Here is a 23,902-nt window from a genome sequence, read left to right as displayed (position 1 = left end):
GCCTCAGCAGTAGAGCAGGCTGAAAATAAAAATCTCAGAAATTGAGCACTTGGCGAAAGAATCAAAACCTGAAATATTTTGGCTGAAAACTTGTGGTGCCTCATGGGAGTTATAGTTCAGGTGCATCACTGTCTAATTCTCCTCTGTAGGCCACCTGTCTGGTCGAACTACACCTCCTGCGACACTCCCTGGTGCCCCTCATGGTGGAGGCAGTGCATAGTGGGAGACTGCCCCTGGAGGAGAATGGGACCATGAGGTACCCAAACTACAACTCACAGAAGGCAACTCAGTGGTATTTCAGAATTGGAATATTTTAGGGTTTGGACAAAAAAAATATTTTTTTGGATTTAGTAAAAAATCCAATTTTCTATTGAAAACCAATTTTGATGGAAAATTTTTGATCAGCCCTACTCAGTAGTTCTGTTACCACATAGAGACTTGGGTTTTGGTGCCAGGCTCCCTGACAGAGCTGATGGGGGCTCAGAGTACGGATGCAGCATGCTTAGCCATCCAGGCAGGCATAAGAACATAACATAAGAACCCTGAGGAAGGAAGGATGGAATCCTGTAGGAGGTGCAGGATTCGCATGAGCTTTCCCCACAGAGATGCTCTGTTAGTGTCAAGCCTGGGGTCGCACAGTGGGGAAGGAAACAGGGCAGCAAAGCTAACCCCCAGTCCCAGAGTTCCTGGCTATTTCTGCTTCAATGATCAGCAGCAAAATTCACCTAAATTAATCATCATTAGGTTTCTGAATCAACATCCATTGAGATGGAGTCCGTTTCCACCCATTGGAGCTACTGTTTCCTGCTGTCTTATGGTCTAGAAGGGTTGTTGCCTCAGGAGTGCAAGGTTTGCTTTGCAACCACAAGGGCTAGAAGCTTAAATGTGAAAGTCTAGCACTGCCTGTCGCTGCTCTGCCCCCCCCCCCCCCCCCACGTACAGTACAGTGTGGTAGATTCTTGACCAGCACTAGTATTTTCTAGGAAATGTTAGTTGGAAAACGCTGATTTGTCAAAACTGAAACTGTTTGCGGGAGCTTCTTATTTTTAAGAAAACACCAATCTTTCCACAGAAATTTTTGAAATTGTCAAAATTGCCCATTTCAGCACTTTTGAGACAAAAAAATCAATTTGTTTGATTAAAAATTACTTTGTTTAAGCTAATGATAGTTTAAAAAAAATACCTGAAAGGTTGAGATCAGAATCAGCTGTTTGGATTGACCCTAGCTGAAATGGTTTTTGGATTGTTAATTTGTGAAAATTTTAGAGATTTAAAGTTTTCATCCCTCCTTGGGACAGGAAAAATATTCAGAATCTTGAAAATTTTCCGGGGACGGGAAAACTATTTCCCACTCTGCTCCAGTAATGGCATACAGCTCCTTGGAAACCTGCCTCATTACTGATCTGTTCTTTTTCCTTCTACAGGTTGGGATAAACATTCGTACGGTTACCACGGTGACGATGGGCATTCCTTCTGTTCTTCCGGGACAGGGCAGCCCTATGGCCCCACCTTCACTACTGGAGACGTGATTGGCTGCTGCGTCAACCTCATCAACAATACCTGCTTCTACACAAAGAATGGCCACAGCTTAGGTAGGTAAAGGAGGGTATCCTGAGGATGGGCCACCCCAGCTTAGGACTCTCAAACTCTGTCACGTATGACGTAACTCAGTTCTGCGATTGAGAGCAAGGCTTTAGAGAGAAATCAGAACACAGTGACCAGCAGGACCTGTGAGATTCCCCAAAGCCATAAACGTTTCCAGTGCGAGTAACTGTTTCTGGGAGTGCAGCTGCCACATCTGCTTAACTAAATTACGGACCTGTCCCCAGGCCCTTCAGCTGTTGTCCCGCCCTGTGCCCCTGCACAGCCATAGGCGAGATAGGTCGGGCATTTAGAGTTTGGGCAGCAGGGAAATGTAATCACAGAAAGTTTGGTTTGTATATTACCCAACAAACCACAAAACCATCACCAGTGAGTCACAAAGCCCTTCGTTTTTAAAGGGACTTCTGTTTTGGTGAGTCTCACTCCATGGACTAAAACTCCTAGAGTTCTATGCATTTGCAAAACATTACAAATTCTGCTTTAACATTGTCTTGGTTGTGGAATGACCCAAAATGCCCTTTTAGTTGACTCCTTACGTTTCCGCTAAGGACGTTCAGGTTTTGCCCCACTGAATGTCATGTTGGCAGCTTCCAGGAGTTCAGAATTGCACCCAATTTGTATAAGATGGCACAGGTTACTGGCACCTTCGTCTTGAATATGCTGCCCATAGAGACAACAGGCCCATCATGCAATCCTCCAGCTTGATCAGATGAGCTCCCCCTTGCACAGTAAGTGTGATTCCCTGTCATTTGATTTGTCAGAGGAAAATGTTTAGCTTACTTTAGTGAATTCCTCTAACCTTCTGAACTGTAACACATTTGATTTAGCTGGGGACAAATGCTCCCTGTTTCCTTTGCTTCTCTCATAGCTGTGTTGATCCTAGTTTCCTTCAAGCTGAAGAGGCTGGTGCAAAAAAACCCCAAATAAAATCCCTGCCAGGAAAAAAGTTGTACAGAGTGAGCAATTGGGTAAAAGGAGGGGGAAGATGGAAACGGGGGAGTGCAGGACCAGTGTGGTGGTCAGGCAAGCATGATGGCCGCTGCAGTTGCTGAGACAGATGTGGGGAGGAAGGAGCTGCATTGCGGGTACATCTGAGTCATAATCCTGCATGTGGATTTTGTGTCACAGCCCTGAGGCTGTTACGCAGCAAAGCCTGAGGGATGTTGAACTCATGGGAACGGGATTTTTATTGGAAAACAGCAAGCATTCAGGTCAGGCACAGAGCCCAAGTTGGGCTAGAATTTGTAGTCAGTATTTCTGATTGGGGTTGAGGGAGGGTTTCAAGGCTGATTCCCCACTCTGGCACTTCGAGTGCAGAAGGTGGGGGCCCGCAAGGATTCTAAAAATAAATACTGGCCACTCCAGGCTTGTATTAAACTCCCAAGGTTACAGCTTTTCTCTGACCTTGGATGGATAGATGCTGCCACCACCCAAGTGCACCCCCCCTCCCCGGGAGAACCCAGGAAGGAGCACTTGGGAATTCCTTCCTGTGGGGTACCCTCAAGCCCTTTCACCCCCACCACCGGAGAAGAACTGAGAAAGAAAATAAAGGAAATCAGCTGTTGCCACCAGCTAATTAAACATGTGCACAAACCTCTTAGGACACAAAAACCCAATCCTGTTCTTAAAAATGGTAAGTTTTATTAAAGAACAAAAAGAAAGAAAATACATCTGGAATGTAGGCTATTGCTAGTTTTTGAAAAGAGCAAATATAATAATTAAGCATCAAGAATGGTTTTCTTGAGGTCCAGTTAAAAATTGTAAGCAAAACAAAAGCATCTGGGATTAGCACAGAGGAGTCCACAAGCCATAAAGAGATAAACCTAATCGCATCTTCCTAGGCATTCCCTGATCTACTTACATATCTGAGGTTTCAGGTAAGTAGTTTCAAGGTATGACTTCATGATTTTTCATACCTGGTTTAAAGCTTCTTACAGCATTCTGTCTGTCTGTCTGTTCTCGGGAGAGAGGAGAGACAGAGCAGCAAAGGGAAAGTTTTCCACCCCATTTAAGTTCTAGCCTTCCCATTGGCTCTTTTGGTCAGGTGCCCACTGCCTTCCTTTTACCTATGGGCTTTTTTAACCCTTTACAGGTAAAGCAAGTAGAGAACAGCTACTAACAGGGATTTTGTAGCTAGCTGGCTGGCTGGGTGTCCATAAAAGGGAGCCCCCTTCCCCCCCTTCATTTATCATAGAAGGTTTGATGGGAAATGTGGCCCAGTCACAGTCTTTCACTGTCCACTCAGTTTCTAGTCCGGTCACTTTGCCACTTCTCTGTGGGGCAGCAATCCAGAGCCATTTCCCTCAGGCCAAGTGGAAGAATCTGTTTAAAACTTGCCCTGTGGCATTCGGTGGCAGTTGGCGCCATTGCGTTCAGGCCACAGCAGCCCTGGCCACGGCGGAGATGGTGCGTTTGAGTGGCTCTCTGGGGATTTTGCTCTGGTTTGTTTTTGCCTTGAAGCGCTTTGCCAACCTGGCCAGCTGTGATGCCACACAAATGATGCTTTATAATTAAAAACGATGTGGGCCCTAAGCAGGGCTTCTGGCGTGGGATATTAACAAACCACTCACAGGTGGGGAGGGGAGCGTTCCTTGGCGAATAAATATTAGGGAAAAGCCCAGTTTTCTGACTGCACTCAGGCCTTTTCTCATCTGGTCTCTCATCAGCTCTGTGCTGTGGAGATGGCTCAAAGGTGTATGAAACTGACAGCTGACAGTGTAGTCTAGGAGCACCACAAGCCATCGCTGGGGGGGAGGCAGGTTGAGTAAAAGCAATAAATAGCGCAACACTTGCCTTTTGGTCAGGATTTTAGATTAATTTAACCATCAACCTAGAGACCACCTGGGAAGCGAAACCCGTGACACCCCCAGCTTGGGAGAAGTGAATTGTTGAGCCCGTCACTTCAGCTAGAGAGTCCCAGTTACGATAGTAATTTAGGAGATTTCACTTGGGTTAGTTTTGTTTGTGTGCTGGAGTAACATCATGAGGCGGCTAACCTGGCCCCCGGGGATTCAGGTAGCCTCTCTACCTTGTGGCTGCCTATGGGAGAACTACTCCAGCTTCTCCTGCACTCCCTATCCAGAGTTGTGACACTCACTTCCTCTTGATCGCTTCTCCCGCCGTCCTTGCCTGCTTCAGGCTTATTTGCTCCCAGTTTCTCCTTTGTTCAAATGGCTGAGTTCCCACTTCTGTATTTTTCCAGCCCAGCATCGTTAGTTCCCCCTCCAGCAAATCACTGGTGGTGGTTACAAAACCCAAATGTGGAGCTGGATTATAGTGTGAGTTTCAGTGAGTTTCAGAGCACTGATGATCGAGGGCTTATCACGGAAAGCGAGGAGGATGCGGAAGCCCTTGTGGCCGAGAGGCGCCTGTGGAAGTTTCAGTTAGCGCACTGCAGCTGGGGAAGGTATTTTCCTTCGCTTGACACAGCTGCATCTGTGCCACTGCGTTCTTCCATAATGAAAAAGTAATGGCTGGAAAGGGACTGAGTCTACAGTTTTATTAGCACCGGCTCGAAAGGGGATCTGCAGAGCAGAGAGGATGTGGGCTAAACCTTTCAGTTGTTCCTGTCATCATTTCACTCATGTCCGTACTGTGATACGGCAACGTCACATTTCACTGGCCGAGTGGATGTGACGAAACAAAGGGAAACAGGTTATCAGTGACTTTCACATCAGACTCAGTTATTAAAATCCCCTGGTTCTGTGCCTCGTATTCCACCAGGAGTTCTGTTCTGCTCAGGATGCATGTAGAGATGGTTACAGGGGAGATGCGCTTCCCTTCCCCACTCTTTGTTTCCATTGCTTGTTTCTTTCGAGAATACTTTTCTCCCATGGACATTTGGTGGTTGCTGATTCAAAATGATCCCAGCTTGAGCCGCCTGATTCTTTTGTTGTGGATTCCTGTCAGGCAAGAGTTCTTCTCCCAGCAGCCTAGAGAGTTCTGTGGTCTGGGTCATCAGCATCACTGCCTGCCGTTTTAGGAGACGGGGTCAGGTTGATCTGGGGCGTCCTACTGCTGAGCCAGTGCATATCGGTGGCATCGTGAATGTGACTTGAGTGCAGGAGTGAGCAGTGTGTGGGAAAGGCTGCAGCTGTGACTGACTGTCAGTTCATGTCCCAACACTTCTCTGGGCTCACACAGAGGCAGAATATGGGGTGTATAGAGGAGGCAAGCAAAGGGATGCTTGGCGCAGCGGTGGATTTGCAGAAACCCTGGCTAAAGGCAGAAGAGAACAGTAGCAGATGCTACGTCTCCCCTCACAAAGGCTGGCAGACCATGTAACGTTTCTCTGGGAAAATGGAACAGAAGTCTCACCCAGAAAGGCTAATGGTGACGGGTGTCTACCTGTTCTGTTTGAGAAGGAAGCACAAGGTCAAGAGGAGAAGCATCCATTAGTCAGTGCTTTGAGCTGGGGAAAACACATTTCTCAGCACCAAGTGATCACAAGCACAAGCAGCCTATCAACCGTGGCAAAGCTCTTCACTGGAGATGGGCAGAGTGATTGTGACAGGAAGGTGTGGAACATGCATTTCTGCGCGGAGCGGATGCCAGAGGAAAACAAGAGCACCTTCAGCAGGCCAGGGACTGCTAAGCCCCTGGGGAAGCATCCTAATGAAGTCTAAACATTGCTTGTCTCTTATCTTCATGACAGACTGAGAATCCAGGATCTGTTATGTAAGCTGGAGACTGACCCAGAAAGGGAGTAGTGCGCTGTTTCTTGGCACACACGGAAGCTGTGGGTCCCTTCTCTAGCGAACAGGAATATCGCAGCTCTCCCAGATGGGCTCACAAATGTTCCAGGGAATAGCCAGCTACTATTCTGCTCCCACCCAGGAGTGTCTTGGTACCTGTTTATGCTGAGAATATAGTCTGCAGGCCCCTGACACTCAGCCTGTTTTGGATGCTGCTTGTATCTAACTGCAATATTGTAATTTCACTCTATACCCAGAAGGCAGGGTCTTCCTTTATGCTGGTACACCTCTACCCCGATATAACGCTGTCCTCAGGAGCCAAAAAACCTTACCGCGTTATAGGTTTGATCCGCCGGAGCGCTGCTTCACCGCGTTATGTCCGAATTCGTGTTATATCGGGGTAGAGGTGTAGTTGTATAGTACTGCTGTAAGAAAGGAGGCAGGTACCTGTGATGAAGATATAGGACTGGAACTCAAAAGCCCTAGGTTCTGTTCTCAGCCCTGCGTTGCTCTGTGACTTTAGGCAAGTCACTGAGGTAACCTCTTTGAGCGTTGGTTTCCCCATCAGAAAAATAGGGCTATTATAGCACTTGCCCAGTGTAAGACAAGACACAAAAGATGGATGAGCCAGGCAGGCGGAGACGGGGTAACGATATGATTAGTGCAATTTTTAGCTGATCAGGAGCAGTAATCACAGCTTGCTGCCTGTTTGGCAGTTACCAGAGTGCAGTTTTTGGTCTGCACTGCAGAAGGGGAGAGTTACAAGGAGGGATTTGAAGGCGGATTAGGGAGATAGCTTCCTAGATTGGCCAGCAGCTTTTCTCACTGATACAGGGTGGTTTGGGGAAATGAGTCGATTGAGGACAGCATCGTTGGCAGAGCAAAGGCAGGAGTCAGCATTGTGATAAAGGAGAAGGTTGAATAGGTAGAGAGGAGCCAAAACATGATGGGTAAAAGCAAGCAAGAGAAGTGTATGTTTGGGGTGGAGGGACTTGGAGAAGGGTGACAGAGCCACAAGCTGGGAGGAGAACAATTGATTGTCACAGATGGATTAAGATCTTCTGGGAAGGCCCTAGCAAAGGGATAGTATTCCTGTCAGACATGTGGGCCTGGCAGGCCAGTGCTCTGCCTACGTCTTCCCCTTTGCACCTTCCTGTAAGTTTAAACTCCTTCTTTCCTTTTTGTTGAAGCTCTCTCTCTTGGCACCCTTCCTTGGTCTTCCATGCTTTCTGTAACTTTTCATTGTGCCCCCTCTGTCAGGAATGACTTGGGAGCTAAAGTCTCAGCACCATCTTAGGGGAAGAGATGCATGTCACTAATTGTGGACATTCCGGTTGGTACTGGAAAACGTACATTTGGGGACCTCAAGTGGGAACTGTTTTGTATTGTCATATCAAGGCCTGGGTGAAACAGTTTTTATATCTCAACAGTGACTCCTTCCAGCTGCTGAAGGAGCAGCATTGACCCTTTGCAAAAGGAGTGTCAACCAAAAGGAAGGTGACAGCTACACGTGGCCCTGAGCTGGCAGGTGTAAATCAGGGGAGGTGGGGATATGAGGGGAATGAACGAACATCAGGGCTTCAGCCAGGAGGCAGAGTGTATTTTCTGCGGAGGTGGCAAGAGGATATGGCTAAGTTATAAACCTTCGTATGTAATAGAAGTGGCCAAACGGAACAGTACACTCAAGGTGTCTGGAGGAGTGTTTCAGTTCTTTGACTCTGCAGTGGGATGCTCGGGTCCCAGCTGAACAGGTCACTGGGGTTATGAAAACAGCGCGTCCTCCTCCTTGAGAGTTCTAGCCGAAGACGCTTCCTCCAGTCTGTCTGTCTGATTTACAGTGCCGATACTCGGGAAAGCACACGTTCTCGGGTGAAGAAATGTCATCACTGCCCAGCCCCTGGAATGGCTAACGAGGTCAAGGCATGGAGAGGAGCTCAGCAGCAAATGGAACTGGACAGGATGCAAACACGCTGCTTGTTTTCCCAGTTAGCAGCAAAAGCTGTTTCACTGGCTTGATGCTGTTTGCCAGATGAAGTATGACAGGCAGACAGGAGGGACTGTACTCTCAGCATGTTATGCAGATGAGGCATAGAATTAATAAGCATTAATATTAATGGACCTTATTCCCAGGCCTTCCCTGTGAATGCTCCAACCTGAAGACATTGGCTGTGAGAGACCTTCCCCTCCCCCCCAGTAAGAAACTGAAATTGCCATGGACCAGATCATCCTCCCACCCTCTGGCTTCACTCCGGTTTGGCAGGTTAGCGAACATGCTTCACAGGCCACTTCTGGAGAACTGTGGCGATAGAGTGAGAAGAGCCCACTCTTCAAACCAAGTCTTGGCAATTGGACTGCATCAGATTGGTGGAGACACATCAAACCCGGCTGAGTTTTGTTCCTGCCCAGTGGCTTTGTCCAAGTAGTCTGATAGAATGGCTGGCAGCTGTTTGGCTCAGCTCAGCGACGGCTCACAGGTAAGTCTTTAGTTACAATGAGCATTCGGAGCCTGCTCTCTGAAGGGTCCCTCTTGGCAGAGTGCGGTGTGTCCTGTGCTGCTTCCACTGGCACTCCCTCCAGGGCGTCGCTGGCAGTGAGATTGCCACCTGCCTGGCAGCCAAAGGAATTTGCTAACACCTTTCCCAAGCAGAAAGCTAGCACTGTGTCATGGGAGCAGTGTTTTGGGGTGTCCTGTGGGAATGGAGGAGGGACCCCCGGGATGGAGGAGAGCAGGCTTACATAGATTTGAAGGCCCTTGGGTAGGGAGCATTTTTTTTTGTTCTGTCTGCACAGCACCTAGGGTTTTGATCCGGGACTGGGGCTCTTAGACACTACGGTAATACAGATCATGATTACTATGCAGACATGAGCAGAAAGGCAGGAGGTAGCTAGTGAGGGGCGAAGGCAGCTCTCTGAGGTCCATGTCACTTGAACCCTTCTCTCTGTGTACGTGAATTTGTGGAGTAGTCTCTGCAACAAAGGTGTCTAGAGCCAACTGAGGAGAAGGCCCCTGCCTCAGAGTTAGAGGCTATGGTCACTTTTGGCTGAAGGGGAGGGGAGGACTTGGCTTGGAGAGTTCCTGGTTACTGTGTGCTTGGCTTCGATGGAGCTGTGGAAAGGAGAAGGGTCTTTGAGTAAAATTATGGGTGAAATCTCTGTTTACACTGGTACGAGGGGGTTAGTTGGAAGTGTGCTCATCTTGATTTCCTTCCCACAGAAGTAGCTATTTCTCATGGACAATGTCACTGTCAGATTGCCATGTGCTTTCCCATTTCAACTAACCGTGCATTGTCCAGAAGACCAGACCAGCTCCCAAAAGGGCTTATCGGGGCAGGAATAGGCAAATGCAGTTTGACATTTTAATGAAAGGGTTACTTTTTATTTTTAACAAACTTTAATACAAAATTGTCATGTTGTAATAACATCGAGGCTCGGGCCCGAGTAACTGTGACCAGCTTGAGCAGCCAGGCAGCTTTCTGGAGCAGTGGGGGAAGATAAGGACAATGCATCAGCCTTCACTTGCCTTTGCTGGCTTTTTCAGTTTGCTTCACTGCTGCCTGTACACGTGGCAGCTGCTGTTCTTGTGGGTACAGTTGGAACCCTTCTGTCCTGAGATGCACCTTGCAGTGACACAGTTTTTCAGATGCCTGAAGGAGCAGCTGTACCACAAGGGAGTAGCATCCTCATGCGCTAACCACTTCCCATGTGGCTAGGTGGACAGAAGGATGTTCCAGGGCTGTTAGCAACGAACACTTTTGTCATATCCCTTAATTGTTTTCCTGAATAGTTTTTGCTGCTCTTTCAAAGTGTCAAAGTTAGACTCAGGACTCAGTTTGTCAGACCACTCTGTTTTATTAGCACAGCGCTCTGCTGATAACACCCAGATAATGTGAGCACCATGCAAGAGCCACACTACCTCAATTTATAGTTAAAAAGGGAGCAAACTTGACAAGATAACAAAGGAAGCAGAACTGACAAGTTCACGGGGGGCGGGGCTAGACATACATAGTTAATTTCCTTGCTAACTTTTACCAATCTTCCGCTAATGTTTCACCATTAGCTTAAGTGGATTCATTATTTGTCTTAATGTTTCTTTTCCTGACACCTGTATTTCAACATTTATTTTTGCTTAAAGATACATACAGCATTTCTTTAACCCATTCTTATTTTTACAATATAATTCATTTTCCTTTCACAAAAGGCTCCTGGAAGGCATCCATTCCAGCCCAGGCTGCTTTTTGAGCTTGCAGGGCAATCTGTCATCTTCTAGGAAAGCATTCTTAAGGAATTTGCTTGATCTCACATGGATCCAGGAGTGGCCTCTGAGCCTTAGCCCTGCAGTTTTTCTACATGTTTCACTTAATGTTCTCCTCAGGGTATTGCTACACTTGCAGCTGACCAGGGCTGGGAGTTAAACCTGTCTTCGTACAGCTGAGTAGGGAAAGCGCTGCAGTCTGTCCACACTGACAGCTGACAGCGCACTGTCATGGCCACATTTGCAGCATCTGCAGCGGCATTGGGAGCAGTGCATTATGGGCAGCTATCCCAGCGTTCAAGTGACTGCAACGTGCTTTTCAAAAGAGGGGGTGGGGTGGAGTGTGACAGGGAGCGTGGGGGAGAGAGAGTGGATTTTTGGAGCTGACACTCTGTCAGCAGCTGCCTTGCAAGTTCCGACCCCCTCCCCCACACCCTCTCACTCACTGAAAGCAAACAGCAGCTGATAAGCAGCCTCCCCGAAACGGACCCCCGCTCCCTCCCTCCCGCGGGCCGTGCTGCTTTTCTCCTCAAGCAAACACTAGCTGTGGGCCTTCCAAAGGGAGCCCCCTGCCTGCCTCTGCTCAGTCACAGCAAACACTAGCTGTGTTTGTTTTTTGATAAGCAGCTTTGGGAGCCCGGAGTTCACAACAAAATAAAGAGAGGCATCACAACGAGAGTAATCTTTACTTAAAAGCATTATGGGAAGCTTCCGGAGGTCAGTTACAGCGTACTAAGATGATTCCCTGTTTACACTGGACCCCAGCGCTGCAGCAGCAGCGCTATTCTCTTTATCCTCTTGTGGAGGTGGAGTACAAGCAGCGCTGTATGTGCCTTGCCAGTGTGAACGGGGAGTGAGTTACAGCACTACAAAGCCACCACCAGCGCTGCAACTCTCAAGTGTAGCCAAGGCCTCAGTGTGACATGTATAGAAATGTGTGGCAGAGCGCTTTCACTAGCTTTCCTTCCTGCATCCCTGCTGGATGTTTCCTAGCTAGCCAATGCGCCTTCTTGAATGTGGACAGGTGTTTCTACATTGTATAGCTAGCTAGCATCTCTGATGCTTGGAAGCTCATTAGTGTTTTGGGTTTTTTCCCCACATTTTGGAGCACTTCAGAGATTAATAATGATTGTGATAGTGGTAAGAAAAGACCAGTTTGATCATACAGTCCATCCTCCACCAGGCCAGGATCTAGTTCCCACAGAGAGGCTATCCTGTGTTGAGCTGGTCTGCTCTGCATTTTAGCCAGAAAGCTGAGAGGCACAGCTTCTGGGTAAGTGAAGGAGCACTGTGTGAGGCCATCACCCTCTAAAGTGCATTGAAGCAAAGAGGCTGTTTCACTCAGTGACAGAGCAAGCATAGCATGAAGGGGTTCATACTGGGTCGCACAGCTTGGTTGAAAATCTACTCTAGGAATTGTGATTGCAATGGAGTTACAATGGAGAAGTCAATACCACTGCTGTCACTTGCTCAGACTAGCATTTGGAGGGTTGAGGTGAATTTCACAGCAGTTCTGCCTTGTGCTCTGGAATTCATGTACCTCATTACTTCATTAAGTTGTGCCCCAAATTGCCTGGCATCCAGGTTAGAGAGTGGTGATGCTCCATTTTTTCTGCATTCCAGAAGGAATCTGCAGAAATCATAAGCTTTTGTGCAGTGAAGAATATCAACAGAACACCTTTCTGATGGCAGAAATCCTGGCATTTACATGTTATTAAAAATGACTATTATAAAGTTCCTAATATTTAGACATTAGGGAAGACGGTAACACTTTGGCCATAAACATCTCTAAATTATATCCTGTTGCACTTTTCTTCAGTCTAAATGGACAGGGAAAGAAATCAGTACATTCTTTTCAGCATCTGATAAAATAAACCACGAAGCAGTGACAAAGCAGCAGCGTTTAACTCCTTCAAAATTATTAGTCAAAGGAAGAGTTCTGTTCATTGAACATTCATTGTCTGAAGTCCTGTGGATGGACTCAGATAGCAGATGTCAACTGATTTGAATCTTCAGTGCCCTTTCCTGTGTTGTACATTTGTGTTCCCAGATTTATCTTTAGAAGAACAATTGTCTCTGATCTCACACTCACCAAGAGAGAAAGGAATTAGTTCGTTTATTCCTGTCAGGTGGTGGTTGAGAGACTGGGGTGTGACATAGATCATTAATCTACTGCATGTCTTTACACAGAACATGCTTCCATAGGTTTTTAATGGATACATGAGAAATGTTGAATCTAGCTAAAATAGTCCAGTGCAAAAAAAGTACAACACAGTTTTTAACTGTATATTTGTCAATTCACATTCTCAGGCTGCAGTAGCTTCCAGAATCCATGTGTTCCCTACTGATTGCAACCCCTCTGGAATCCACCAGAAGAGCTCTGTGTAAGCTTCAAAGCTGGTGTCTCTCACCCGCAAAAGTTGGTCCAATATAGAGATTACCTCCCCTACCTTGTTTGTAGGATTCTTTCGTGGCATGCAAAAATGGAAGCTAGTTCTTTATCTGAGAGAGCTTTCCTCCTGTTGAAGTTTAATGAAATTCTGCTCTCTCATAGCCACCATTTTATTTGATCATTGGCGAAGTAGTTCTGTCCCCTAATGTAATGACAGCTTGACTGTCCATTAGGCCCTGCAGCAAGCCACACCATAGCTAAATGTTTTATTAGCCTGTGTTGGAAGTGCTGGCTTTGTCGTGGGAGGGCAGCATCCCTCAAAGAGAAACGACTGGGTCAGTGCTGGTGAAAGGTGGTGTTATGCAGAGGCAGTGTGCTTTGTGCCTACCTGCCAGTGAACATCCCTTCTGACCAGAAGACTCTCTCTGCGGGCAAGGGGGATAGCTCAGTCTCTGCCCAGTTCAGTCCTCGGGATCTCTGCTGAGATTGTCACAGTGGCATTTGTGATATCAGAACTGTTCACTTGGAGCTGCGCTGACACATGCACATATTGTATCCAGACCACTGAATAGTTATCAGATGTTAATGACTTGGCCAGTACTGCCCTGGCTTGGATGTGAACCACTGACTTACAGGAGAGACACTTTCCAGTCTCTTCCTAAGCTGTCCAGTCTCCAGTCACCACCACCTTCCTAAAACTGGCTTTGCAGCTACCGTATTTTCCGGCGTATAAGACGAATTTCTATACTAAAAAACAACCCCCAAAAAAAAAATCGCGCTATACGCCGTATAACAAGCGGGCAGCAGCCCCCCTCCCTCCCGGCCGCGCTGGCTGATTTAAAATAAAAGCTCTGGGGGAGGGGGGGGGTCGTCGGTCTACGCCAGTATAGCCAAAAAACCTATATGTTAAAACTAAAAATTAGGGGTCTTTCTTATCCCAGATGCCCTTATATAAATGGTATGTCCAGGCGCTTGAATTGCTGCAGGGAGGTGGAGTAGAGTTGCTTTTTATCCAGCTGAAGAGTTAAGGAGCTGTTATCTCTTTTTAATTTCTGCTAATGACCTTGTGGTGTCTGGACTCCGGCTGGGCTCTGTTTAAGCAGTTTGCTGGCTGTTTGAAGCAATAAAACTGGTTCCCACCGCCTCCCACACATGTGCACTAGTCAGTACTGCAGCGTGGTCCGGAGAGTTTTACTGAGATTATAAAATGGAATGCTGCTGAAGTAGCATCTTCCATAGTTACGCTGGGGTTAGTGTTTCCTTGTTCGGGACATGGAGCATGTCACCATTTTCTGTTGGCAAACCTGAGCTATGGCCTGTGTTGGAGCAGAATCTGAGCAGAGATCTGGCTGCCTCTAGAGAAGAGTGGCTGGGATGCAACCTGTTTCAAAGAGGAGAAGGTTCTCCGTTTAAGTGCAGTGACTGTAAATAGTCTCTCTCTCTTGTTGGAGCCGGGAAGTACCGTATATATTCGTTCATAAACTGAATTTTGTAGTAAAAAAGGGAAGCACCAGAGAAGGGGGTCAGCTTATGAACGGGTATAGAGAAGGAGAGGTGGGACACAGCCCCTCCCCCCAGCAGAGGGAGCAAGGAGAGGCAGCACAGCCAGCAGAGCCAGAAGGGAAGGGGCAGGGCCAGAGTGTCTCTGCTTCTGGCCATGCTGTTCTCCAGCAGCCTCCGAAGCAGCTGCAGCTCCAGGGCTGACAAACTGTAGCTGTGCCGCTCAGCCCTGCCCCCCAGAGTAGGCTGCGGCCACGCCGCACCGCCCGGAGCATGCTGCGGCCATGCCGCCCGGCTCAGCCCGCTGGAACATGCTGTGGCTGCGCTGCCCGGTCTGGCACACTGGAGCAGGCTGCAGCTGCGCTGCCCAGCCTGCTGGAGCAGCTCCAGCCAGGTCAGAGACCTCCCCTGGCCCTCCCCAGATAAGATGGGAAGGGATGGGATGGGGAGAGTGTGGGGGTCCTGGGCTAGTGGTGGGGGGGTGATCACAGGGGTTACTTCCCTGACTCCCAGCTTCTCCCCCCAAAAAAATTTCCCCACCAGTTGTTGTCCTGGCCCGTCAGGGTAAGCAGCTGGCGCGCTGGGACACTTTGTTTACTTAGATTTACCTCCGTGCCTGCCCACCAGCGGCTTATCCTGATGGTCTGGAAGCCAAAGTTTGCTGACCCCTGAATTATAGGGTCAGCTTATGAACGGGTCATACATTTTCCATTTTAGCTTATCCATCTTGAGGGAGTCGGCTTATAAACGAACTGGCTTATGATCGAGTATATACGGTAGTTCATATGTCTCATGATTCAGGAACATATAATGCAGATGCTCTCTGCTCTGGGAGTTGTGGTTACCCTGTCAGCCCTCCTGCCTTTTACATGTTCCGCTCCCCAGATAGCTTGACTTGGTGACTTGGAGCTTTTGGTGCTGTTGAGAACCTGTGGCTGAATAATCTTCTCATCCCTGCCTTAGTAAATATACGAAACCTTTGTTTATACGTAATTCATGTCTCCTTTCTGACTTGTCAGATTGAAATAGAGAGAGAACCTATCAACCTTTTCACTTCTGTTATATTTGCAAATATCAAATTTGAAGTAGAGGGGTTATGTTACCTCTGTATTTGACACTGGTGCGACCGCTGCTGAAATCCCGTGTCCAGTTCTGGTGTCCGCAGTTCAAGAAGGATGGTGATATATTGGAGGGGGTTCAGAGAAGAGCCACGAGAACGATTAAGGATTAGCCAAACCTGCCTTATCGTGATAGACGTAAGCAGCTCAATCTATTTAGTTTAACAAAGAGAAGGTTAAGGGGTGACTTGATCCCAGTCTATAGGTACCTACATGGGGAACAGTGATGGGCTCTTCAGTCTAGCAGAGAGAAGTCTCACGCTATTCAGTGGCTAGAAGTTGAAGCTAGATAAATTCAGAGTGGAAATAAGATGTACATTTTTAACGGAGAGTAATTAACCATTTCAGTCCCTGGAAAAATCATGGAGCAGGTCCCCAAGGAATCGATTCTGAAGCACTTAGAGGAGAGGAAAGTGATCAGGAACAGTCAGCATGGATTCACCAAGGGCAAGTCATGCCTGACTAGGGTGACCAGATGTCCCGATTTTATAGGGACAGTCCCGATTTTGGGGGCTTTTTCTTATATAGGCACCTATTACCCCCCACCCTCGTCCCAATTTTTTATTCTTGCTATCTGGTCACCGTATGCCTGACTAACCTAATTGCCTTCTATGAGGAGATAACTGGGTCTCTGGATGAGGGGAAAGCAGTGGACGTGTTATTCCTTGACTTTAGCAAAGCTTTTGATACGGTCTCCCACAGTATTCTTGCCAGCAAGCTAAAGTATGGACTGGATGAATGGACTATAAGGTGAATAGAAAGCTGGCTAGATCGTCGGGCTCAACAGGTAGTGGTCAGTGGCTCCATGTCTAGTTGGCCAGTATCAAGCGGAGTTCCCCAAGGGTCGGTCCTGGGGCCGGTTTTGTTCAATATCTTCATTAATGATCTGGAGGATGGCGTGGACTGCACCCTCAGCAAGTTTGCAGGTGACACTAAACTGGGAGGAGTGGTAGATACGCTGGAGAGTAGGGATAGGATACAGAGGGACCTAGACAAATTAGAAGATTGGGCCAAAATAAATCTGATGAGATTCAACAAGGACAAGTGCAGAGTCCTGCACTTAGGACGGAAGAATCCCATACACTGCTACAGACTAGGGACCGAATGGCTAGGCAGCAGTTCTGCAGAAAAGGACCTAGGGGTTACAGTGAATGAGAAGCTGGATATGAGTCAACAGTGTGCCCTTGTTGCCAAGAAGGCTAACGGCATTTTGGGCTGTATAAGTAGGGGCATTGCCAGCAGATCGAGGGACATGATCATTCCCCTCTATTCGACATTGGTGAGGCCTCATCTGGAGTAGTGTGTCCAGTTTTGGTCCCCCCACTACAAGAAGGATGTGGAAAAATTGGAAAGAGTCCAGCAGAGGGCAACAAAAATGATTAGGAGGCTGGAGCCACGTGACTTATGAGGAGAGGCTGAGGGAACTGGGATTGTTTAGTCTGCAGAAGAGAAGAATGAGGGGGGATTTGATAGCTGCTTTCAACTACCTGAAAGGGGGTTCCAAAGAGGATGGATCTAGACTGTTCTCAGTGGTAGAAGATGACAGAACAAGGAGTAATGGTCGCAAGTTGCAGTGGGGGAGGTTTAGGTTGAATATTAGGAAAAACTTTTTCACTGGGGGGTGGTGAAGCACTGGAATGGGTTACTTAGGGAAGTGGTGGAATCTCCTTCCTTAGAGGTTTTTAAGGCCCAGCTTGACAAAGCCCTGGCTGGGATGATTTAGTTGGGGATTGGTTCTGCTTTGAGCAGGGGGTTGAACTAGATGACTTTCTGAGGTCCCTTCCAACCCTGATATTCTATGATTGGAACAACTTACTAAGGGTTGTGATGGAGTCTCCATCAGTGAATTTTTAAATCAAGATGGATATTTTTCTAAAAGATCTGCTCTGGGAATTATGTTGGGGAAGGTCTCTGGCCTGTGTTATATAGGAGGTCAGACTAGATCAGGGGTAGGCAACCTATGGCACGCATGCCGAAGGCAGCACACAAGCTGATTTTCAGTGGCACTCACACTGCCAGGGTCCTGGCCACTGGTCCTGGGAGCTCTGCATTTTAATTTAATTTTAAATGAAACTTCTTAAACATTTTAAAAACCTTTTTTGCTTTACATACAACAATAGTTTAGTTATATATTATAGACTTATAGAAAGAGACCTTCTAAAAACATTAAAATGTATGACTGGCACACGAAACCTTAAATTAGAGTGAATAAATGAAGACTCGGCACACGGCTTCTGAAAGGTTGCTGACCCCTGGACTAGATAATCATGGTCCCTTCTGGCCTTGGAATCTACGAATGTGGAGGAGGAAGCTGAGCACTACCATTCTCTCCATTGCTGCATATCTGAGAAACTGCTTCTGACTCCAGCCCTGCCTTAGTGCAAGGCCCAGTCCCTGGGAGTTGTACAGGGAGTTTAACGCTAAACTCCACAGCTCCGGCTGGAAAGGAGAGGTAGCTCCAGGCCAGACCACAGCAATATTAAAGCACCACAGCTTCCAAATCAAAAATTTGTCTTGGACTGAAGCTAAGTGGCTTCTTAGTGGAGTCCTGCAGTGACGTGAGGGAGAAGCAAAGGAAAAAGAGGCTGCTTTTGTGAAGCTTATTGTACTAAAACTGATGGGAAAGAGTGTCTGAGAACACCCAGACTCCAACCTGAATCTTTGCCAAACCGCAGGGTCCAGGGAGAGGGGGAGACTCTCTGTTAAATAACAGGTCGCTAAGTCCAGGGCCAGAGCTGAGATTTACTGAAATGTTGTAACGTTTCGTAGCATGTTAAGTCTGTAGGCGCACGTGGGGAAAAATCCTTTGTCTTTTTAATTCTAATATTTTTTTCCCCCACAGGTATAGCCTTTACAGACCTCCCTGTAAGTACAACGATTTTCAGTATTTTAACTAGGGATGCAAACGAAAGGGAGGGGGACAGTAACTGGGCTGTGGGATGTCTTCTGTTTAATGCCATGTTAGAGGTAGCACATGTTCCTAAATGATGTTTCCCATCTGCCTCTGTTGCATTGGGGTGAGAGAGCTCCCTTTATGAGACTGTACAGTCTTATCACCAGATGTGTGGTCGCTCACAGGATCCCCATTAAGAATAGTTACCTCTCCTGGAATTGCCGCATGAATTCCTGCTTTATTACACCTTAAATGGCTGTCTCCTAAGAGCAGCTTTGTTGCAGGGAGCACTGTGTGGTGTTCACTTGAGGCTCAGCGTATGACAATGCACGTTAGCATCTCAAGCCTTGTTAACAGAAAACCCACTTGCTTGTTTGGTGTTACTGCTTCTAAACTCCCCTTGCTCCCATCTGAACAGTGCAGCCAGCAAAGGGTCTTTCCCTTTCCAAGGTTGCGATTAGGCATTGAGTGTCCGTGTCAGGAATGCTCAATTGTTCCTTCATTTGTAGGTCCCCTTACTCTGCCATCAGCTCTGCTAGCTGTTGGCAAGCCCTGCACACACCCTCTGTAACCAGCCATAGGCAATGCTGCTGTGAAGATGTGCTGAGCTTTGCTCTCTACGGTTTGATAGTCTCTTCTTGTCTCTGCCAGCCTGCAATGTGTCAAGCTGCTCTCGGATCAGGAGCTTCCACATGGCGTTGCACTTAGCTGCGCCAGAGACAGTGAAAAGTAGTTGGAGGATTATAAGAACACGGCTGTCTCAACGATTGTAAAGGAGTCAAAACTTGGTGGGCATCCTTCATGAGTCAAAATTTTCTGCTTGCTCCTTGAATATGCTGTTCATCTATAATGCTTCAGACATGCAGGTCAGGAAGGAATTTTCCTTCGTGCATATGGGCAGGGCCAGTGGGTTGTATTCCACTCTGTCCTGAGATTGCAGGGAGTGTGGTTGGACGTTCTCCATGTGCAGCAACAGTACGGTTAAATACTCCCCCTGCAGTCCTCAGTGGTGTTCAGCAAGGTGCAGCCTCGGTTCTGAATGTTGCTTTTCAGTTAAACGCTCACAGCTCATAGGGTGTCAGCCGAACAAGTCCTGCGGTGACGCTCCAGAGTAGTCAGTACATATGTATGCAATAGTGGCTGACAGTGAGGGTATTTCCTGGCCATTATTGCTCTTGTAGGTCTAACAGAACATTTCCCTCTAGTCTTTTTGCCCTGGCACCCAGACCTCTGTGGTGCTGCTCATGTGATGTTTTGTGGACAGCATCAGTCTCTTCCAGGAAGCTAGTGCCCAGGGCAGGACGCAGTGGGAAAGCAGGATTTCGTTGTTTGGCCTTGTGGATCTCACACCGTGGAGTACAAATGTCACTGGATATGCTGCAGACAGCCAGTGTCACTTTCGTCAATGTGCTGGCTCTTCCCAAAGCCTCATACCACCAGTGCACCCGGCATATTGGCCCCAGCGTGCCATGCTGTGTACTAGTGACTTCTCTGCCTGAGCCTGTCCTCGCTCTTCAACAGAGCGCTGAACGAAGGAATGGAGCGTCCATGCTCCCACGCCATAGGGGTGCTGACCCCGGTTACTGCCTGGTAACTAGAGCAGAAGTGACTCTCACGCCCCCTCGAAAGCCCATTTGGCAAGGTGGTGTTTACGTCCAGTTGTGGAAGTGGCAAGGGGCAGGGAAATGCTGCAGAGCCCGAGACTTGGTATCAGCACTTCCTCCGGAGAAGCAAAGGAAAAATGGGTTTCTCTCAGTGGGCACTGACAGCAGGCAAGGTCCTACGCATCCCGGCCCTTCCTCCTTCGCAGCCCCAGACACCAGTGATGGCAGCAGGCTGCTGCTTGCGGTTTGCTGTCTGGGTGTTGTTTTATATCTGCTGACTGGTAGCTTGCCTGGACCCGCCTCCTGACCTCTACCTCACAGTCCCTGTGCTGCCAGCCTCATCCCCGTCCTCCCTTTCCCATCCCAATTCCTGCCCCTCAGAGTCTCTTCTTCCGTCCCTCCCTCCCACCCCCCCTTGCTCCTGTTTACTCACCACCTCCTGTGGTCCCCCTCCCCAGAGTCAAACAAACAAACGGAGATAACAGGCTGTCTGACCTCTGCTGCTGTTTGATCCCTTTCCCCACCTCTTGGGTCTCTTGTTAGACTCTTTAGGGGCATAGACCACATCTTCCTCCGTTTCTTAAAACGGTGTCCCGCAGGTTTGGTCTCTGATCCTGACTGCGGCCCTTGGGTTGCACCGCAGCTTTAGGACTGATCAAGGTGCTCTTTAGGAACGGTAGCAGATCTCAGATATTGTCGTGCTTAGCATCAGTACAGCTTCCGAGTGCTTTAGACCATAGGAAATGTTTATGCATTAATATAGCAAGGGAGATGTGTCCAGATTAGTTGAAACACGATGTGCATTCGTTGTAAGGTACAGCAGAGAGAACATAGAGTATAAAAGATGTTAAACATTAACTGCGTCTTCACATCCTTTGCCAGGGCTGTGAAAACTGTGTTCTAGAAGCTCTGCTGCAAAAAGGAATGGAAATATGAAGATCTTCAGAAATCTTAACTGAGTGAGCCTTGTAGGATCCAAAGAATCCTGTGGCACCTTATAGACTAACAGAAGTTTTGCAGCATGAGCTTTCGTGGGTGAATACCCACTTCTTCGGATGCAAGCAGTGGAAATTTCCAGGGACAGGTGTGTATATATAAGCAAGCAAGAAGCAAGCTAGAGATAACGAGGTTAGATCAATCAGGGAGGATGGGGCCCTGTTCCAGCAGCTGAGGTGTGAAAGCCAAGGGAGGAAAAGGATAAATGGACACAAATCAGACATTAGGAATGGCAATATACAAAAACCTGTAGGAGAACACTTCAACCTCCCTGGCCACACAATAGCAGATGTTAAGGTGGCCATCCTACAACAAAAAAACTTTAGGACCAGACTTCAAAGAGAAACTGCTGAGCTCCAGTTCATCTGCAAATTTAACACCATCAGCTTAGGACTAAACAAAGACTGTGAATGGCTTGCCAATTACAGAACCAGTTTCTCCTCCCTTGGCTTTCACACCTCAGCTGCTGGAACAGGGCCCCATCCTCCCTGATTGATCTAACCTCGTTATCTCTAGCTTGCTTCTTGCTTGCTTATATATACACACCTGTCCCTGGAAATTTCCACTGCTTGCATCTGAAGAAGTGGGTATTCACCCACGAAAGCTCATGCTGCAAAACTTCTGTTAGTCTATAAGGTGCCACAAGATTCTTTGCTGCTTCTACAGAACCAGACTAACACGGCTACCCCTCTGATACTTGTAGGATCCAAGGGTCTCGGACCCTAATAGGGCTTATCTTGTTCCCTTGAAATGGGATTTCTCTTTTGACCACACACGATGGTCTGATGTTCCTCGTGGGCACCGGGTGTAAAGGCTTCCCCCTCCATTGGTGGCCTGTTCTGCTTGAAGCAAACTTTCTAGAGAACACCAACGAGACAGGCAATAAGCAGCATTTCCTTGACCAGTTGTAGGGAAGTTGTGGGGGTGAATTAACTTGTGGGGTGACTCTGACTTCAGTGAGCTTACACCAGGAATTTAAATTGGTCCTTCAACCCCTTACCTGTCGGGGAACAGTTTCCTTGCAGAGAGTTCAAAGCCAATTTGTTTTCCTTTACTCGGGGGAGGGGGGAACCTTTTGGCTTTGTGGCTTTGGGAGGCCGTGGGCTGGCGATACTGAAACAGGTTGGAGGCCCAATGCATAGACTGACAAGATGATAGTCTGTTGGAGGCTTTTCCTTATTGCCAGTTCTGTTTGAAGGGGAGGGGGATCTCTAGCTCCACTCTGAAAATACCACAATTCCCCCGTGTGCTGCCATCTCGCTGTGCCGCGGTGCACAGGCATAGCAGCCCCTAGTGATAAGGCACTGAGTGGCGTGAGCTGCATCTGAATTAGCCCACCTACGTAACTCACCAGTTCTTGCTCAGGGATGTGATACAAAGGAGATGCTGAGTCAGTGATGCAGCCAGCTTCGTTTCCTCCTTTCCTTTCCCAGCCCGGGGGCGGGGGGGATGAGTGTTGTATGGAGCAGCCGCTTCCACTCCCTGGTTTGGCATTTCAGACACCAGAAACGTGCAGTGCCAGCCGTTCATGTCTCAATTGGCTGAACAGCAGCTAAATGCAGATCTTTTTGGAGGAGAAAAGCATGCTCCAGTTCACTGGACTCGAAATGCCAGCTTTGCTGGGAGGTTCTTTGGGGAAGGGAGAAGTCGCACTGTCTCATCTGTCCAGCATACCTATTGCTTTTAAACCTTAGAGTAGAAGGAAAGGGTTCAAAGGAGTTCTTCAGTTACTTGTTTTCTCAGAATCCAGTGAGGTTGCTTAGCTGTGGAGTGTGAAGCCTGGACCATCAGACTGCTCTCAGGCACTGACGTTACCTTGGGAGAGATCCCTGGCCTTGTCCTGAGAAGTGTCGCACCAGCATCTTCTGCTGTTCTCTTTTGGTGCATCTCACATGGCAGCTGGAAAGTGAGGCCCAACGTTTACCACTCACTAGCAAGTGCACAAAACTAAACAAGCCAGAGTTCTGGCTCTTCCTCTCTCTGTGACCTGGAGATTTCAGGAGCCTCAAAGTGGCAAGTAAACCGCATGGCCACCTCTCCAAAATTCCACTCTGCCTTTATTCCTTTAACTCGTAACAGGAGGTGGCATCCCTGGCTCCAGCATAGGCTCCCATATGGTCAGGTTGGTAGGAACTGCTTGGCAAGTGTAGTCCAGTGTCATCTATCAAAAAAGAGAGGTCCCGTGGCCGTCTCTGCAGTAAAGTTCTCACCTCTCCTCGAACGTCTCTGACTGTCCCTAGTTACTGAGCTGTTTCTCTCCGTGAGATAGCGCTCGGGCAGGAAGTTCAGTCCTTCCCTGTGGAACTTGGGCCATTTTACTCCTTGATGGGGCCCTAATGTGAAGAGTTAGCGACAAAGAAACAGAATAAAGCAGGGAGATATTTACTGTCAGTGGTTCCCAAACCGCGGTCCTCAGATCACCCCTGGTTCCTGGCACACTTGCTGCTGGCCCACGGAGTGAGCTGGTCACACGGTGCCACCTCTGCCCCTTGTTTCCAGTGAGTGTATCACACTGACTCCTAGCTGCCTGACTAAGCGATTGCTCTAACTGCCCCAGGGATGTGATCGTGAACAGGAGAAGTGGCCAGGAGACTCTCTAAGGTGTGGTCCACACAATGAAATATTTGGTGAGCCCATGCTCTGCGTGTTGTCTCCTCTCATTCTTCCACATGCCATGGAGATTGGATACCTTCCTGCACTGTTTAGAGACTCTCCGAAGGTTTTAATTGGGGCAGGATTGGTACAGGGCTAACTTAAATGGCATCCATTTGCTTGTACTGGGTTCAGTGACTGTCTCCCCAAACTTGAATCACATCATCTCAACCCTCCAGGAGCTGAATGACGTGTTGGT

General features: G+C 48.0%; 1 protein-coding gene across 3 annotated transcripts in view; it reads left to right on the top strand.

The window, feature by feature from the left end:
- RANBP10 (RAN binding protein 10) overlaps positions 1–23,902 on the top strand; it is a 143,020-nt gene that overhangs the window by 98,661 nt on the left and 20,457 nt on the right. For 2 of the 3 annotated variants that reach the window (XM_039503433.1, XM_039503431.1), the window contains exons 4-5: positions 1,425–1,592; positions 18,401–18,423. In XM_039503433.1, the coding sequence (XP_039359367.1) occupies positions 1,425–1,592; positions 18,401–18,423 (191 nt within the window). Of the gene's footprint in view, positions 1–1,424; positions 1,593–2,248; positions 2,331–18,400; positions 18,424–23,902 lie in introns of those variants that run through there. The other variant, XM_039503434.1, reaches the window with a different exon arrangement.

The sequence above is a fragment of the Mauremys reevesii genome, linkage group 16 (assembly GCF_016161935.1).
Source record: "Mauremys reevesii isolate NIE-2019 linkage group 16, ASM1616193v1, whole genome shotgun sequence".
Classification (NCBI taxonomy): domain Eukaryota; kingdom Metazoa; phylum Chordata; order Testudines; family Geoemydidae; genus Mauremys; species Mauremys reevesii.
The sequence above is the reverse complement of the archived record's forward strand: the minus strand, read 5'-3'. Positions and strand labels throughout refer to the sequence as shown.